Source organism: Anthonomus grandis, chromosome 4, assembly GCF_022605725.1.
Source record: "Anthonomus grandis grandis chromosome 4, icAntGran1.3, whole genome shotgun sequence".
In the NCBI taxonomy this organism is placed as follows: domain Eukaryota; kingdom Metazoa; phylum Arthropoda; class Insecta; order Coleoptera; family Curculionidae; genus Anthonomus; species Anthonomus grandis.
The window spans coordinates 30,188,155-30,205,981 of NC_065549.1; the positions used below are offsets into that span (position 1 = coordinate 30,188,155).

Sequence of the window (17,827 nt, forward strand, 5' to 3'; positions counted from 1 at the left end):
CATAGGAAATTTATTATTAAATATTTAGAATGCCCTAAAATTTCTTTTAGAGAATATATGACCACACCTCTTCGCAGTAGCAGATGCTTTCAATGGAAAATCAAATTGACAATAAACCACCTCATGATCTGATAAGCCAGGATTCAATATGGAACTGAACACAACACCATTAAAATCTGAACATAATTCAAAATAGATGCTGAATTCTCTGTGACACAGATAAATTCATTAACATGCATCCTCAAACCACGTAAATCTAACAATAATTTAAATGACTTTATTAATCTGTTGCTCCTATCTGCGTAATTAACATTAAAATCACCTCCTATAATTACAGTTGAATGATTCCATTTTTTTATTTTGTTTAATCAAAGAAATTGTATTTTTTTTATTGTTTTTGTATTTTCTATATATTAAAAACACAGTTGCTGCTTTTCATAATCATTAATATCTTATTTCATCTTTAAATGTAGTCCAAAGTGAGTTTAAAGGACACTTCTCAAAAAACTCTTGAGAATTTGCAATCACTATTTTTAAATTAAGTTTTTACAATAAAATGATTGTGTATCTCTTTTCATTTGAGTTATTCTATACATTTTTTGATGTTGCTTTTTTATGATTATTTGGTGGACAAATAAAGTCATATTTTTGAATTTTATTATTTCAAAGAATTTCAAAAATCAAGAAATAGAAAATTTTTGAAATTATATTCTACAGTTGACTAAAATCATTAGAAGCTTTTTTTTTTCAAATTATTGCTGCATCTTTTGTATGTCTATATTGCACCTAAGTTGTTTGGATAGAAATTCTGATGCCATAAAAATGGGAGGCTGCAAAATTTTATGCTCAGAAAAATGTCGAATAAATTTTAATGAAAATGAGAATGAAGAACTCTTACGAGCAGAAGATTCATGAGTTGTTGATTGAACTAAAAGAAAAGGATAGGCATATAGAAAGAAAGAGAAGAAACAGTTTGGTGTTTGAAAATGAAGTGTCAAAGGCCGAAAAGAAGTTTTCCTCTTAAAATTGAATTAACAAATTTAAAAACTAAAGAATGTGAGTTACTGTCACTATTAAAAGTATGTGAAGAGGAAAAAATAAATTTCAATAAAGAAATCAATGAGTTAAATACCTTAAATTAAAATTTAATTGTAACAATAAAAACATTAGAAAATGAATCTGCAACCTATAAGACGCAAATAAATATGTTACAAAAGGAAGTTAATGATTTAACTAAGATGAATAAGAATATGATCCAGTCTATAAAGGTTGGAAGTGGAAAAAGATACTTGCTATTCCGCTATTTGTGCATTAAAGGAACAGCAAAACTTATCTAAATTTGTTAATACAAAATTCTCCAACACAGTTACCATGTAGGCCAAATTCACCCATTGATAATCGAGCTAAGCTTCTTTTTGTGGGTGGAAATTGTAGTAGAGTGTTCCTGAAGAAATTGCGTCTGAAGTTTGAGGCTAACTACAAAGTCCAATGTTTCCTGAAGCCAGGAAGTACAAACAATGAACTGATTTATACTGCATCATCTATGGTTAAGGAATTTACAGAAAATGATATGTTAATTTTAATGTTAAATGGTATTCAATTGGTATCATTCGATATTTTAAAAACTTTTATACATTTACATAGCAATAGTTTAGTGATGACAAGCCCTTACACGTATCCAAACCATAATGTAATTTATAATAGCAATAAGGCTCTCTATAGAATATTTCACGCAAATAATATTAATCTAAATAGAATTTTAGAGTCTAATCATGCCAGCAACTTTGGATCAGGTTTGGCATCATTACTGTATACCCATATTTTAAAACATTTCAAAAGTAGCATTTTATCAAAAAATGTGTCCACAATAAAACCAAGTAATCCACCTGGACTTCTAGATACTGACTGTGATAGGGATTCTTTTTTATAGATAAATACATAGAAGATGAACCTCACTCACATCACATCACATAACATTGAAAATAAGCATGCAAAAAGTTTCAGTAGTTTTATTTTAAATATACAGTCTCTAAGAAATAAAATGGATGAACTTCATCTTTTACTTGATTCATGTGATTTTCCTGATATTTTATTACTAACTGAGCACTGGTTAAAGCATAAAAAATGCTTCTTAATATCTTATTATATTCCTATATACCTTTTTGTTGGCAACACTCCATACATGGAGGAATAGCTATTTTAGTTAAACAAACAATTGAAACTTTTTACTGTAAAATTAATAAGTATGATAGCTTTCTGTTGGAGAAAATTTTTGAATTCTCCCTTTGTTTTTGTAAGTGATTAAATTTATATGTTCTTTGTGTTTATAGACCACCCACAGGAGATATTGGTATGTTCCTGGACAAACTTGATTCTCTATTATCCCAATTGTCTCTACACTCCATAGTTATATTGGCTGGTGACTTTAATATTAACTTCACTGATGTAAGCTTGCTATCATATCATACATCCCTTTTAAGTATATTGGAATCTTATGACTTATTATGAAGATCTTATCTTATGAAGATGCATGTTCTAAATGATGTGTCATGTAGAGTACTCTCATCTAGTATTTCTGACCATTAAGCCATTCTTGCTAGGATTCCATGCAACACTGTATTTCCTTCATCTCATTATATATGAAGAATTTTCAGCAGAGCAAATTTCAATGCTTTGTCTTCTACTACAGCTTTGGTTAATTGGAATGCAGTTGAAATGGCTCCTGACCTATTTACTTTGTTATTTCATGTGCTATGTGACAAGATCAATTAGTGTTTTCCTAAAAAGAGGCTTAAAATGAAAAATAGAAAACCATGGGTCCAGAACCAGCAGGCCTCAGAACTTCAGCTAAAAACCTACGTTTTTTGGCTAAGTTGTGCAAGTATACAACTAATGCAAACATTATTCTTTATCATCAGAAATATGATAGTCTATACAGAAAGACAATAAAAGCAGCAAAGGTTAAATATAGTGACCTCTTGAATGTGTCCTCAAATAGGCAGAGAGAATGTTGGTCAATTATAAATGACTTCAGGCATTCTCACAAGAAAGTTTCAGAACCAGAAGTAAGACCAAATAGTTTAAATGATTATTACTGTGATATTCCTCATTTATTGCTCAAGGATGTGAATACTAATATTGATCCTTTGCATTATATTCAACAAGTGTCAGTTCAAATATCTTTTTTCTTTTATCCTGTTAGCCTTACTGACATTGAAGATGCAATTAAAAGCTTAAAAAACCATAAATCAGCTGGAGCTGATGGAATATCATCAAAATTACTACTCCTTTTGCCTGACTCAGCATTGAGTGCCTTAGCTTCTGCCATAAACAATTCCTTTCATAATGGCATCTTTCCAGCATGTTTGAAAGAGGCAGTGGTTATCCCTCTTTATAAGGGTGGAGATTTGAGTGAGCCTTGTAATTTCCGTCCAATTTCTATATTATCTACCCTCTCCAAGATAGTTGAAAAACTTGCAAAAATCAGAATTTTGTCTTTTTTGCAACATAATTGCATTTTATCTACAAGTCAGTTTGGATTTCAAACGAGAAAAGGGACTCATGACTCTGTTTTTGGCTTTTTGGAGAGTGTCTATGTGTCCTTAAATTCTGGAGAGTCCACGGCGGCAGTGTTTTGCGATTTATCCAAGGCATTTGATTATGAAGATCATAGAATACTGCTGTCTAAGCTCAATAATTATGGTTTTAGAGGTGTGCCATTGCAATGGCTGGAATCCTATCTGTCTAATTGTACCCAAAGAGTTACAGTATCTGGATGTTTATACGATTCCAGATCCTTTAAAACTGGAATACCTCAGGGTTCAGGGTTAGAACCACTATTATTTTTGCTCTATGTAAATGATTTGGGTTCATTAAAACTGCAGGGCAAAGTGGTTCAGTTTGCTGATGATACCACCATTTTATGGAATCATAAAGATTCTGATAACATTTTATGGGATTTAAGTGTGACATTCAGGGACTTATGTTTAGTGAAAACTCCCCCTTGCAATACAAAGAAAGCTGTACGTTCCTTGGTATTACCATTGATGGTTGCCTTCGCTTCGAAGATCATATCTTAAATCTTGCATCAAAATTATCCTCTGGATGCTTTGCAGTAAGAATGGCGGGGCATGAGCTGGGAGGGGTAGTTGCACTTTCAGTGTACTTTTCTCTTATTGAGTCCCATCTTCGTTATGGCTTGCCTTTTTGGGGTTTAAGCAACAAGGGATTATTAAACATAATTTTTGTGATTCAAAAAAAGGCAGTTAGATATCTATGTTCCGCTGGGTTAAGAGATTCTTGTAAACCTCTCTTTATCTCAAAAAATCCTAACTCTTTTTTCTTTCTTTATCTTAGAAACAGCTACTCTTATTCATAAATCTCTTATTCGCAAAATTAAGTTTCGCTAAGCATATAGCAAAAATAGTTTCTGACTATGCTAAATTGTTGGGTTTTGTTTATTGAAACTGTCGGCACTTTGAAAATATTAATACTTTAAAACTATTTTTTTTTACTTACATACTCTCAAAAATAGAATACGGATCTCTAATTTGGTACCCAATTTATAGCTACCTGATAGATGATATTGAGAGCATTCAGCGCAAGTTTATGAAGTATCTCTGGTTTAGAGAGGAAGGTGTCTTTCCAGCCAGAGGTTTGGATAGTCAATTATACTTAAATAAATTCAATATATACCCTTAGCAAAAAGAAGAGAAATTCTTTTCATAAAATTCTTAATATAACCTTATTCATAACAAGATTGACTGTCCCACCCTTTTGGCTGGATTAAATTTTAGGGTACCAAGAATAAACTCTAGGCATTTTAGATTATTTTATGTAAATCCCACTAGGACTAATATTTTGTTTAAATCCCCTATTAATATAATCAGAATTATATTAAAAATAATTTACATGAAAGGTTCGATATTTTTGTTGACAGTTTAATGTCCATTATAGAAGGTATTAAGTAAATAGGTGATGCAGAGTCTTTCTAGTATGTACATAGATTCAATTCAATTCAATTCAATTCAATATATTCAACTTCAATATAAAATATTACAATTCTAAGAATATAAAGCACCTAGATACCAGAGTATCTGTATGTGCTATGGTAGAAACAATTTAAAAATTCTAATATATCAATGTGATATATTAGAATGTAGTATATGATATAATATATGATATAATATATCATATATATATAATATATGATAGTCTGTTTAAGTGCATAGAATGTTAAGCATTTTGATTTTTCATTTTTATACTTATTTTGGTAAATATTTTTTTTAAATTTTTTTTTTCCTTTTATTCTTTCCTGTAATTGGGTAACGAACCTGTTGGAAATAAATGCCTCAATGTCAACAATTTTCCCTTACCAATCCCTACATCCTCCCTCACCAAGAACTCACTTATATACCTTAGAGAAAAAATTTACAACCATGTTCCTCTATGTATCAGACAAATTTTAGAAGTTAAGAAATTCAGAAAGAAATTAAAATCACTTTTATTATCCGGGGCATATTATAGCCTTGACGATTTTTTTAATGATACCTTTTGACCTGTGCTCTGACATCATTTTAGTGTTTTAGTTTTGTTTCCTATTAAATATTTTAATTTACTTCCTCTAAATTCTGTTTTATTGACAGCTTTACTTATTTTTTAATCAATGATGCTTTTTTTTTCAATCTGTTTTGTTATAATTAATTTTGGTAATGTGTGTAAATTTTATAGTAAAATGGTTTAGATGTTATGTTTGTTTGAAGTGAATTTGGGATTTTTTAGTTTTTAGAATGCTTGTACACAAGATTTTGTTTTGTCTTACATAATATATCACATTTTCTTTCTTTCTTTGATGTTGATGCATCATTCAGAGAAGCAACATAATTATGTAAATCCACTTACCTTCCAAGAAAAGTTGACAGAAATCCAAAAGTTTTTGAATATTATGCACATAGTTCTCTGATCCAGACAAGAAATCTATTGCTAGAATTATATTGTCCTTTTCTCCCTGTCCCTGAGATTCTCCAAGTTTCTTAAAAATGGCATGAAGAACACCACATAATGTTTGCATTCCATAAGCAGCTCTAATACCAGTATTGTTAGCTAGTACATGAATACATTGTGTAAATACTTCCATAATGTTTGGCTTTGCAGCCTGAAGTTGTTCTAAGGATAATTTCATTATTTCTGATTCTAAAGTGGTCAACTTAGGTTTTAACAGGAAGAATTCATCCCAGGAAAATGAATTATTTGGTCCCAATTCTTCACCTTTCAGAATAGTCTCATATATTTGCACAACCTTTTCTTTAAATTGTCTTTTCGATCCACTACCGCTTCGTTTTCTCGCTGCCATTGTTACAAATTGAAAACCTCACTCAAGTTTTAAAATAGCAATCTTAAAAATATACAGGCAAGATACCTACCCGTTTTTGTTACAATAAAAATATTTGCATTCTTATTTACGCCCAACCCCAAACCAATCAAACAACTTTTTTGACGGAATCGGACACCGACACAGTTTTTGGTGTTTTTCGGTAGTCTCTGCATATCAGTCCAGCGGATGTTTTATAAAATTACTTTTTTCCGTTCGCTAAGGTGACACCTCGGTAAGCACAGCAATACGTTCCGTCATCGGATGAATCATGTATATAATACGTGATATGAGCCCATAAGATTTCACACATGTAAGATTTAAGATGAATTTTCATACATATTTGATGCATGTTGATTTTTCATGAATCCATCATACGATCGTGACGGCTTCATGAATCTCATGAACTGTGATTGGTTAGACAACTTTGACGCCAAATTTCATACGAAAATTTTATCAAATCTTCCGTCTATCTTCGGATTCCTTTCCTAGTAATAACAGATTTAATTAAAAAAAAGCAACAATTAAAACAATTGCTAGGGACAATGGTTATGACGATAAGATTATCATAATACTTTAAGTTAATATTAATACTCTACCACATTGTACCGGTTGATTTTTGCTTAAAATATTTTATATATTAATCTAATTCTTTAAAAACAAAGTTTCTTAACTATTTAATCAAACAATTACAAATTATTGAACTGTATATTACTATTTAATACACAGCCATCCTGTATACATAATATTCGTTTGAAAAGAATCCTAGGCTGGCATTCTTTGTACGCGTTCTTCGTTTTTTTTTGGGTAAATTTTTTTTTGGGTTTTTCGCTTACGGTAAACCGCTGAGCATCGGTCATTTTCTGCCAAGATCCACTTCTGTGCAACTAGTACAGACTAAAATCGCTGTTTTGTGGCAATTTAACGCTTTAGTAATTTTTGCGTTCCTTTGTGGATTAATAGCTACAAAATTAGCAAATTAAATGAATTATATCTCTGTAGGAGTTCTTTTGAAATTCATTTGCTGACTTTGGTCAGGATAAATGGTTTTGGTCTTATACTATTTAAGCTAAAATCTTTCGCTTAAATAAATCAATTTATATTGGAGGACTCGAAAGCTAGAACAATTTTATTAATTCTGTTGCTTTTCGACTGCTGAATTCTGAAGTGTAAAAAAAAGGTATATAAAAGCCTCAAAATTCCACCATTCTGGTTGAAGGATAGGGTGAAAAGAAAGACCCAAAGCAGTTCTATTCTTCGGATGAAAGTTAGTTTGATATGATGAAGCTCCAGATATGTCCAGTTGTTTGACGGTGTCCCAGGCTCCCAGAGAAGTTTTTTTGTAAATTTGGTGCAGCCTGAATGCTGAAAACAAATTGATTAATATATATTTTTTTTGTAATTTAAATTAAGGCTAAATTGAAAACTTACCTATTTTTACTTACCGTGTCGAAAGTGTAATTTTTACAAGTATTTATTTTATTCAAAAGTAGTGCTTAAAATATTACTTATCGACACAAAAAGTGTGATAACACAGTTTTTCTATTTTTTATATCGGCAGAAGTGTAAACCAAATTGTGATCACAATAAAGTGGGTTTATCTTCGTTGTATTTTTTATAAGCTTTATTAAGTGATACCATGGTATAATGGTATAACGGTTTTTTAGTAGTGTTGATATTTTCATAACCTTACGGTTCTTCCCCTAATTAAAGTTATATAATTAACAACCTAAATTTGAATTAAATTTATCTGTCACTTTTAAATAAATTTTAAAGCGTTTATTTGACCTAATTGCCAGAGGCAGAGCTTTTACAGGACTTACAATTCGTAGATACTTGGGTCTTTCTTTTTTTTCTGTAGTTTTTATAGTAAGTATTGTGTGGCCTTTTACTTAAATTCTATAGGGGTGTTTTAAGGGTAATTTGGTCACTGGCGCCCCTGAGCATTATTTTATTTACTTCCTTTATTTTAAAAAACTTGCACGACCACTCTCCGCGAGATAGGCAAACCCAGCACTCTTTTCTTGTCCACCCTTTTATATTGCATTTTATGTTGACCTATGGTTAAATATATGGGTAGCAACATTTCAAAAAGATGAAAATAAGCAAACTTTAGTTGCAATACTATATGGTTCTATATTGACGAGAGGCTTTGATAGGGTTTCAAAGACTTAGGTCTAAGAATGGACTATAACAGTTCGGCCAACGAAATCTTTTAGGAAACCCTAAAGAGAAAATAAAGATCAATGAAAAGTCTGGGATCTATGAGATTAGTTGCAACAATTGTGATAAAAAGTACATACGACAAACCAAAAGATCAATTAATGTCAGATTGTATATTGTATGTAGCTCATGTGAAATATGGAAGAGCTGAAAATTCAAGTTAATAATTGGCTGAACGTGTTTTAAATACTGGTCACTTTGTAGGCATAGACTACTTAAACTAATTAATAATAATAGAAAATTAGAAGCATAAGAAAGTTTAGCAATATTTAAAAATCTAAAAAACATGCTTAAGAGGGATAAAGGTCCAATCGCCTATAGTCAGTTATATAGTTTACATTTAGTCGGCCATGCTTCATTATATTTTCCGCTCTATTAATTACATAATTAGTATATAAGGCCATTTCTAAGTAGTTTTAGTTTAGCTTTAATCTCTCCCAAAGATGCTCATCGATAGCGAAATACGTGCCGGGAGTAAATTTATTTTACTCTATGTTTTGGTTAGTGGTAAAACGATATCGTTATTTGAGTATGACACCAAAGGTCCCAAACATAGGACTATTAGGATGGCTTCACGGTCAGAGGAACAGAACTTATAGTTTAAGGTCAGTACTAAAATCAGATTAATTAATGCAGATGTTTGGTTTCTCGAATCTTGCAAACGCCTTTCAGTTTTTTCAAAGTTTTTATTGATGTATTTTTTAAAAGTCAATCTCATTTCTTTAAAAAGGCTGAATTTTTTGCCAAGCAAAAATGGTTAGATTTCGAAATAAAACATTTATAGTAAACGTAGCATTGTGGAGTTAGAAGCATCACACTTTTTAAAAAACCCAATTTTAGACAAACTGCTTTAGAATATCAAGCATAAAGCGATTTTCAAAAAAACATGTTTGAGGTTATTAACCACAAATACATTAGCAAATTTTCTTCATCAAACAAAAAAACTTAAAAAGTTGGTGAGTGCCAAGGATAAACCACAAAAAGAAAAAACAATTTATATCGTTGAAAATCTGCTAAATGCTAGCAAACGCCTCTTACGGTGGCGTCACTCGATTGCTTTTTATTAAGTCCGATTTTATTATATTTATAGAATTTTCCTAAAAAGTTCTAGGAATTTAAAATTTTTCTTTTTTAAAATAGGTCTTATAGAAACGTTCAAGTGCGTCTGATGCTATAACGATATTGACAACACCACGAATATATCAGGTGTTCTCCATCATTCCGGAATCATGGCGGTAGCTCAAGCCGACACATGTCTGGACAAGTGGAAGGTTAACCAATCTATCGGGACCAAGTCTAGCTTGTATACTATAAAGATACCCTTACCGCTAGAAGGCCAGTAGAAGTCGGAATATTGGCGCGGAATATTACAAATAAAAATTTCTAGTAGTCTTAAGCAATAGTGCTTAGGTGCAGTGCATCCACTTAGCAAGAGAGAGGAGGCTGATAACATTGTTGAGAGTATGGCCAAGGAAGGTGTGATAAAACTATCTAGCAGATCATGGTCTTCACCGGTGGTACTGAAGATTCGAAGATTACCGGCAGCTTAATAACATGACTAAAAAGGACAGCTATCGACTTCCTCGCATTGAAGACACTTTGAACACCCACTCTAGATCTGAAAAGGAGATACTGACAAGTTGAGTTGGCCCTTGAAGATGGTGAAAAGCCGGCTTTCACGGTGGGTGCTGGATCATAGCAATTTAACGTGATGACATTTGGTGGACTGTCAAAAATTGACCAGTTCCCAAAGATAAGCATGAGCTATGGAGCTTCTTGGGATTATTCACTTACTACCGGCGCTATGTGGAGGGATTTGCCAATGTCGCAAAACCATTCAATAGGCTCACAGAACGAGACCACAATTCCAGTAGTACCAACACTCTAGGACGCTTTCGATTACGTAAAAAGGGCTCTGACAAGCGCACCTATCCTGCGCTATCCCTTACCTAAAGGAAAATTTGTACTGGTCACCAACGCTAGTAAAATACTTTTCAGGCCAGAGCGTAACTATTGCATTATCCGGCAAGTTGCTAGCTGTTGTCAAAGCAATGAAACACTCTACAAGTACCTCTATAGGAGAAAGTTCATACTGCGAACTGACCATGTGGCTTTAAAATGGCTCGTTCAGTTTAAAAATCCGGAGAGTCAAGTGGTTAGATGGAAGGAGAGGCTACAAGAGTTTGACTTTGACACTGAACACCAAGCAGGCAGAAGAGCCATGGAAATGCAAATGCCCAATCAAGACTCTGTCCAGAGGGCTGCAAAGAGTCAGCAGGCAGTTAAGAACGATGCTCAGTTGTTAAGAATCACCATTGTCGATGATACGTTCCAAAATAGGGATCTTAATATAAGAGATCAAGAGAAAGATCAAGATGTCATTCATTTATGTGCATTTCCATTCAAGATACCAGCGATTGGATGAAGGATGCATATGATGTCAATGCCAAAGACCAGAGGTACAATAGTAATGACTGATGGTTTGGGTTTACGACCCTAAAAGGCGAAAGGAACTATCAGCTAAACTTTAAATAATTTGGGATGGGCCATACAAATTTCTGGAAGTCATCAACAATATTTCTTAACAGACTGAATAAGTCGCCGCGGGGTAAAGCTTGAGTCATTCACTTCAAATTGACTTTCAAACCGTCATTTCCGTCATTTTAATGGCCTAAAGATAACGGCGTGACCAGTAAAGTGCAGCAAGATCTATTTAATGGTCCTGCTGAGTTTGCTCTGGCACATTATGTGTCTAAGAACTTACAAATTCCTGGAGGAATAGCTGAGGTTTTCTGTAGAAATTTCGAAAAAAATTAAGAGCTGCGTCGGTATAACCACAGTTGGGCAAGCACTGAAGATAACCGACAAAGAGACTGGTAAAAATACTTTCTACCTGGTTACCAAGAGGTGTACCAAAAGATACATCAGAAGTTAACCATTTAAAAAAAAGGAGATTCAGAACGGTTTGTGTTCTTTGACTTCGCATGCGGACTCGACTCCAAATTCTGATGTGCTGTTATACTTCTTAAAGTCGTTCTCTGGCGAGAAGCGTGGATTTTTATTTTTACAAGAGATCTTGTTGCAAGTTAACCTCTTTGTGCCGATTATATGCCGATTTATGCCGAGATAAGTTTGGAACCAAATGAGAGATGGCAGTGTAACGATATTGATAACAACGCAAATATATTATCTGTTCTCCGTCACTCCGGAATCATCACAGTGGTGCAAGCGGGCACACCGCATCTTATCTCTAAAGACACGTCGCAACTCGCAGATTAGCGAATTTTCCAGAACCGATTTCTAGCTCAAGAGCGCTCACCGCTAGGAGGCCAGTACAAGTCGGAATATTGGCGCGACATTACATTACATTAAAAGAACATATAGGATTATTGCACATTATTGCAGAATTAAATGTCAGAAAATATATTTTTGTTACGGTAATTAAACCTTTTGTTATTTAATTAAATCTAATCCCAGTAATTCTTTAAAATAGGTATCTTGTGTCTTCGAAGATACTAGTTAGGTTTTTTCTCCTGGCAATTTTCATAATTTTTTTATAATTTTTCCTAAACTATTATACTGGAGATCATAGTTTTAAAGAATAAGTTATTATGTGTAGGTGATCCACCCAGTAAAACATTTTCTTAGTTAAGTTCTAAAGACTACTAACTAATCATTTTGAGGAATGTAAAAAAAATGAACAAATTTTTTTTACATTAACAACATTTTATATACACTGTAGTAAAACGCCAAATGACACATCATGAAAATTTTGACACCTAGCAATTTTAATTACGGATAAAATTTAACTTTTAGCAATGTTTTCTAAATTTCTAGTGAAAAATCATGGCAAAGTGTTTGGTTTATTTTCGAGCTTCAACAGAAAATTCAGCTTACCGCCATGTAATCCAACTCAGAATGCGTTTAAAGATAAATTCGTTGTATCAATTTTAGGTAAGTAAGGCTTCTTTTTAACACAGCTCTTTTTATTATTTTTAAGAACTATTTAGTATTAATCAATATTAATTTTTTTTAAGTAAAAACTTGATTTGAAAAAAGGTGCAGAGAATTAATTTACAAGTATTTCAAAATCAGTTTTGTTGACACCTTCTGGCTTAGCTGTTTTCTACGATATTGCTTTTCATATTTATTTTTATTTGGCTAGGCTACACGTCTGAGTTTTAGTTTTAAAGAATATCTATCTAGACATGTTCTCAATAAACTTTTCCTGTAGCACTCATACCTCGAGAAAAATCTAGAATTGGACACTGAATTAATTTTGATTTATGATTATATTTTTGATGATGGTTTTAAGAAGATATGTTAAGCTAGCGCACTAATAAAATTATGAATTAGTACTTTACTACGTACTTTTTACGAGTCTTCTTCTTATCTTGTTCATAAATACCAATACGAATTTCAATATGTATTTTAGAACTAATTCAGAATCCCTAAGAGAAAAAAAAGATAAACAGTAATTTTGATTATGGCCATTATAGTATATCGGCTATAGTTTTATGCTTTGATGTTTACTATTTTACTTTACGTCAGCTAAAGTTCATGCACCTTAAAAATGCAAATTATTAAATCAGACTTCTAATGGCTGATTCAACCGTTTCGACGTACCATAGAAAAAAAAACAAAGATCATCGAAAACAAGAAAAACCATTCCTATTTTAGTTCTAAACTTCTTATGCTGGATAGCTGAGTTCCATGATAATTTACTTAAAGGAATATAGGTATTTGCTGGATGATTCTTTTACTGACTTTTGATTTTTTATCACAGCTTACAAGCCGATCAGTAAGCAATTACTGATTGTGTCTATTTTGTGATCTTATTACACTTATACAAAAAATTTATGATCGTCAAGAATGTGTTAAACACGTTTTAAATTTAGTTTATATTCCCGTTTTCCAATTCTGGATTTATTAAACAAAAGAAAAATTTATTTATTCTTAAAGATATCTAAGGCGATATGAATTATTATATATTTTTCTAATTTTATATAACAGGATATTCGCTTTTTCTCTCAGATTTTTTAGTTTAAACGGAATTTCTACTTGCAAATTTAAAATGATTATTATCAGTTTTTTTTGTTGAAATCAATTACTAGTTATTATTAAGATTTAACATAAGATATTAAACAAAACAACCTCTGATTTGTAAAAAAAATTAATATTCTACAGTTAACGAGTTAAATCTACGATACAAGGTATTTATTATGTCTTTTTTTAATAAGGTAATTGAAATGTTTATGGTTTCATTTTAGATGCCTCACAGAAAATAGGCCGATATGTCGCATTGCTCCTAAAACAAAGTCCTCATATTCAAGAGCTTCGGCTTTATGATAAAAATGATTCAGTATGCGTTGTAGCTGAGGATCTAAGTCATATAGATACCAAAACTAAAATTAAATCATATTGTGGTATATCGGTTCTCAAGCATGCTATTATGGTAAGAAAGAAGGTTTTAATGTTATTTAAGTTTATAAATCATGCTATTGTTGTGGCTTTTAAAATGATGGTTATATTTTTAAGAATGCCGATATTGTTATATCTTTGGGCGGATGTCGGACAAAATTAAATGAATGTGCCAAAGACCTTTTTGAAAAGAACTTAGATGATGTGAGATTAGCAACAATGAACTGTATAGAGTTTAATCCTAGGACGATATTTTGCATTGCGAAACCACCAATCGAAGCGTTTGTTCCAATGGTATCAGAAGTAAGTACTTACATATAAAATTAATGAAAATATTTAGATACACACTTTGCTTAATTTAATATTATATTAAGAAATATTATAGACTATGTTATAAAATTTAAAGGAATTTAAAAAAGGAGGAGTATATGATTCAAGAAAAATTATTGGTATCTCTTCGGTGGCATGTATGAGATCGAATTATTACGTTGCTGTCATAAGTGGTCAAGACTCATCAGCAGTAAGATGTCCCGTTGTTGGAGGTATATCGAAGTGCTGCTTGGTAGCATGCGTTTCACAAAGTAGACCAGAGAAAGTCCATGCGGTAATTCTTTATTATTAATCTTTATTTTTACCGTTGTATTTAAATAATGACAATTTATCAATGCTACTTATTTTCAGCAACATCACAAAATAATCCAAGATTCCATAGGAATAGCTGAAGATGAAGTAATAAAGGCATATGGGGACCAAGGTTCAGTTTGCCTAGCTCCTGCTCTAAGCATTTCCAGATTTATTAATACTCAGTTGAAAGCTCTTAAGGGCGAAAGTAGCTGTGTCGAATGTGCTTTTGTTAAACAGACTGGTCATATCGGACAATTTTTGCCTTATATGACTTCTATAGTTAGACTCGGTAGGTTTTTATATTTTATTTTTTTATAGGTTTCTATCCTTTTTTAATTATTAAACTGATTCGAGTCTAATGCGGGTTACAGCCTTAAATGAATTAATAATTAAATTTTCTTTAAAATGACTATTTAAAATAGATCTGCTGATAAATTGAATTTAATTTTATTGATTAGCAAAAATATAATATTAGTTGTCCATCGTTTACCTCTATACAATAATATAGCAACTGTTTAAAGTGTTTCCCGACTATCGGGTGTGATTTAATGGCAGTAGGATTAGTGATGCGTAAGTCTTCTGAGGATTTAGTCGGGGGGCGCACATTTTCGATTAAAAATGTCTCCACAAAAAGAAATAAAGACGAATAAATCGGGTGATCTCACGGGCTATTCACCCCCTTCTGAAAATCTATCTATCGGAAAACGCTTCTACCAGGAAAGTTGCTGTACTGGTAATGCATAATAAGAAGGAGCTCCATCTCGCTGAAGTAACAAATTTTATTAATGGTAACGTTGGTCGTTTTCCATAATGTTGATGAGCCCTGGGTTGAACACTAGACTTATTGGTATTCACCAACAAATCTAGATAAGTACCTCCATTTAAATTTTTCAGTAAGAAAAATGATCTAATTATATGATCACCTTAAACACCAGCCTGCACGTTTAATTTCTTGGAATGCGGTGTATAAACCTCATGGTAGATCCTTGGATTCGTGTCAGACCATTTTACATTTTATCATCATTTTTCGTTCAAAATTGCTTATCTAGCCACTATTGATGTGTACCATATCCTTCGTAAAAAATGCATTCTTTTTGATTCTGCATTAAAAAATGGTGGTTTCCATTTAAAAAACAAATTGATGACGTCATATCTTTTTTTTTGAGTCACCCTGTATATTTAATTTCCATGTAGGAAAAACCAAATTTTTCGGGTTCTTCGGGCATTTTTTTCAGAAACGGCCCATTTCATTTTTATTGAATTTATCCGCTACTTTACGGGAGCACTGTTTATTTTCGCACATATATAGATTATAATTCATTGTGCCTAAATTATAGACATTATGTATTTCCACATATTAAAATTATGAATTAATGCAAATTAACTTAAAGCAAATTATTAGAACAAAAATATTTATTTCAATAAAAATGCCATTAAAATTTAAAAATTACATAGTCAATTTTTAATGAGTTCTTCTTGAGCCACACGTTGTGTATAACATTTCTATTTAACTAATAGCACTAATAAACATATTTCAGTAATTAGCCATGCATTATTTCTTAATAGTCTCATTTTTAGTTTTCATCGAGCCTTGCTAGTTATTCTATTTTTTGAAACATTATCCTTTAAATCACCTTATCAAAAGAAATTATTTATATGTGCCATGGTATTGTGCCATGGCGACCCAACAAAAATGCCTGATAGGAAGAACTATCTTATTGAAAAATTGATTTCTTTTCTATTACGATTCAGCAGTGCATTAGTAACTGGTGTAGTATCGATTTGTAACTCGGTAAATGTAGATACTTATCACCATATAAACCCTCATAAAAAATCACCCTATCGCCAATTATTCCACACCAAACGCAACCTTATTTTTGAATAGTTTAGATTACTAATAATCTTTTTCTGTAAAAAATATATGCCTTAATAAATATATATTTTTTTAATATTAAAAATATAATAAATATAAGCATCCGTCTGCAAGATTTTTTTAAATATATGATTATCTAAGAAAAAGTAGTTATTTTTATTAATGTTGCTTAGTAAAAACAGGATTTAGACTTTTTCGGGAGTTATTCATGATAGCGCCATCATTACAAGGATTCGGCAATGTTCTACCGAAAATCATCTTGGTTCGTACTTTCCTAGCTGGAAAGTAAATTTCCTATTGACTATATTCTCGAAGAGCTAATACAAGACTTTAATTGTTGCGGGTGTAGCACTAGTATAACTGCAACCGCTCTTCAATGACATATGACCCTATAATTTTTTTGATAAAAGTCATTCTTGATATGCCGTTTAACTTATTTTAACCGATTTTAGCTTGAAGAGTAGGAGGCAAAACTGATATAATATATAGGGCATGTCATTTAAAATAACAAAATCGCTATCAGTCTTCAACAAACAGAAAACTGTATATATTCGAAAATGTAATGAAATAAAGCAAAAGGGTTTGCACTTATTTTTTTTTAAAGGCTCTGCCTCCGAATAATATTTCCACCTTGTACAATTAACTTGTTAAAAATTTGAATTAATTTAAAAACTTGACTCAATGAACTGTTTAAAATTTAAATAAAATTTCGACGTTTAGTTTAGTAACATAATTACATTTGCTTAATTTTATGTCTGTGATGATAAGGCCTTTATTAATACATATAATTTAAAAATATTCCTTTATTTTATCTTTAATTTCGTTTTTTACGACCTTACGAAAAATTTGATATGTAAACGGCTTTTCTTAATTTTTGAGAAAATAATTAGTCCGATAAAAGCGCAATATTGAATCAGAAAGAGAGCTGTCATTGCTTTAATAAAATATTTTAATATAGTATAAATAATTTTAATATTTTATGTTATTATAATTATTTTATGTTAACAGTAAGACATTTTTTAGGCCGCCACGGAATTTTGTCTTCCCATATGCCCAAAATTAATGGATATGAAGCGCACTGTTTAAAAAGAGCGAGCATGTATATAAAGGAAAATATAAAACTTGGTGAATCATTTGTTACAGGAGAACAAAAAATTGTAGCAAAAGACATGAAAAAAGCAGTAAAACAATAAATATTCATCTTAAAATATGTATCTTCCATGTTAAATGTAAATAAAGTCATGTCTTCAGTAATTTTTTTTGGCTCTTTAGTAAAGCTCTAATAACATTAAACCTTCAGTTAATTATCATCCAGC

The 17,827-nt window shown here is 31.6% G+C and overlaps 2 protein-coding genes across 3 annotated transcripts in view; one reads left to right on the forward strand and one right to left on the reverse strand.

The window, feature by feature from the left end:
* LOC126735456 (armadillo-like helical domain-containing protein 3) overlaps nt 1–6,541 on the reverse strand; it is an 82,296-nt gene extending 75,755 nt beyond the window's left edge. For both annotated transcript variants that reach the window (XM_050439449.1, XM_050439448.1), the window contains exon 1: nt 5,902–6,541. In XM_050439449.1, the coding sequence (XP_050295406.1) occupies nt 5,902–6,352 (451 nt within the window). In that variant the 5' untranslated portion in view covers nt 6,353–6,541. The remainder of the gene's footprint in view (nt 1–5,901) is intronic.
* Nucleotides 6,542–12,352: 5,811 nt separating this feature from the next.
* Nucleotides 12,353–17,765, forward strand: LOC126735226 (malate dehydrogenase-like). The gene is made up of 6 exons (XM_050439177.1): nt 12,353–12,547; nt 13,864–14,048; nt 14,132–14,317; nt 14,421–14,618; nt 14,696–14,927; nt 17,535–17,765. The coding sequence occupies exons 1-6, from the start codon at nt 12,412–12,414 to the stop codon at nt 17,702–17,704; spliced, it is 1,107 nt and encodes a 368-aa protein (XP_050295134.1). The 5' UTR covers nt 12,353–12,411; the 3' UTR covers nt 17,705–17,765.
* The last annotated feature ends 62 nt before the right edge of the window (nt 17,766–17,827 follow it).

What these genes read in the sequence shown, in the direction of transcription:
- LOC126735226 (XM_050439177.1), top strand. Translation starts at nt 12,412, where the DNA reads ATGTTTTCTAAATTTCTAGTGAAAAATCATGGCAAAGTGTTTGGTTTA. An exon ending in ATTCGTTGTATCAATTTTAG is followed by an intron (nt 12,548 to 13,863) that starts GTAAGTAAGGCT and finishes GTTTCATTTTAG; the next exon opens with ATGCCTCACAGAAAATAGGC. An exon ending in TTGTTCCAATGGTATCAGAA is followed by an intron (nt 14,318 to 14,420) that starts GTAAGTACTTAC and finishes TAAAATTTAAAG; the next exon opens with GAATTTAAAAAAGGAGGAGT.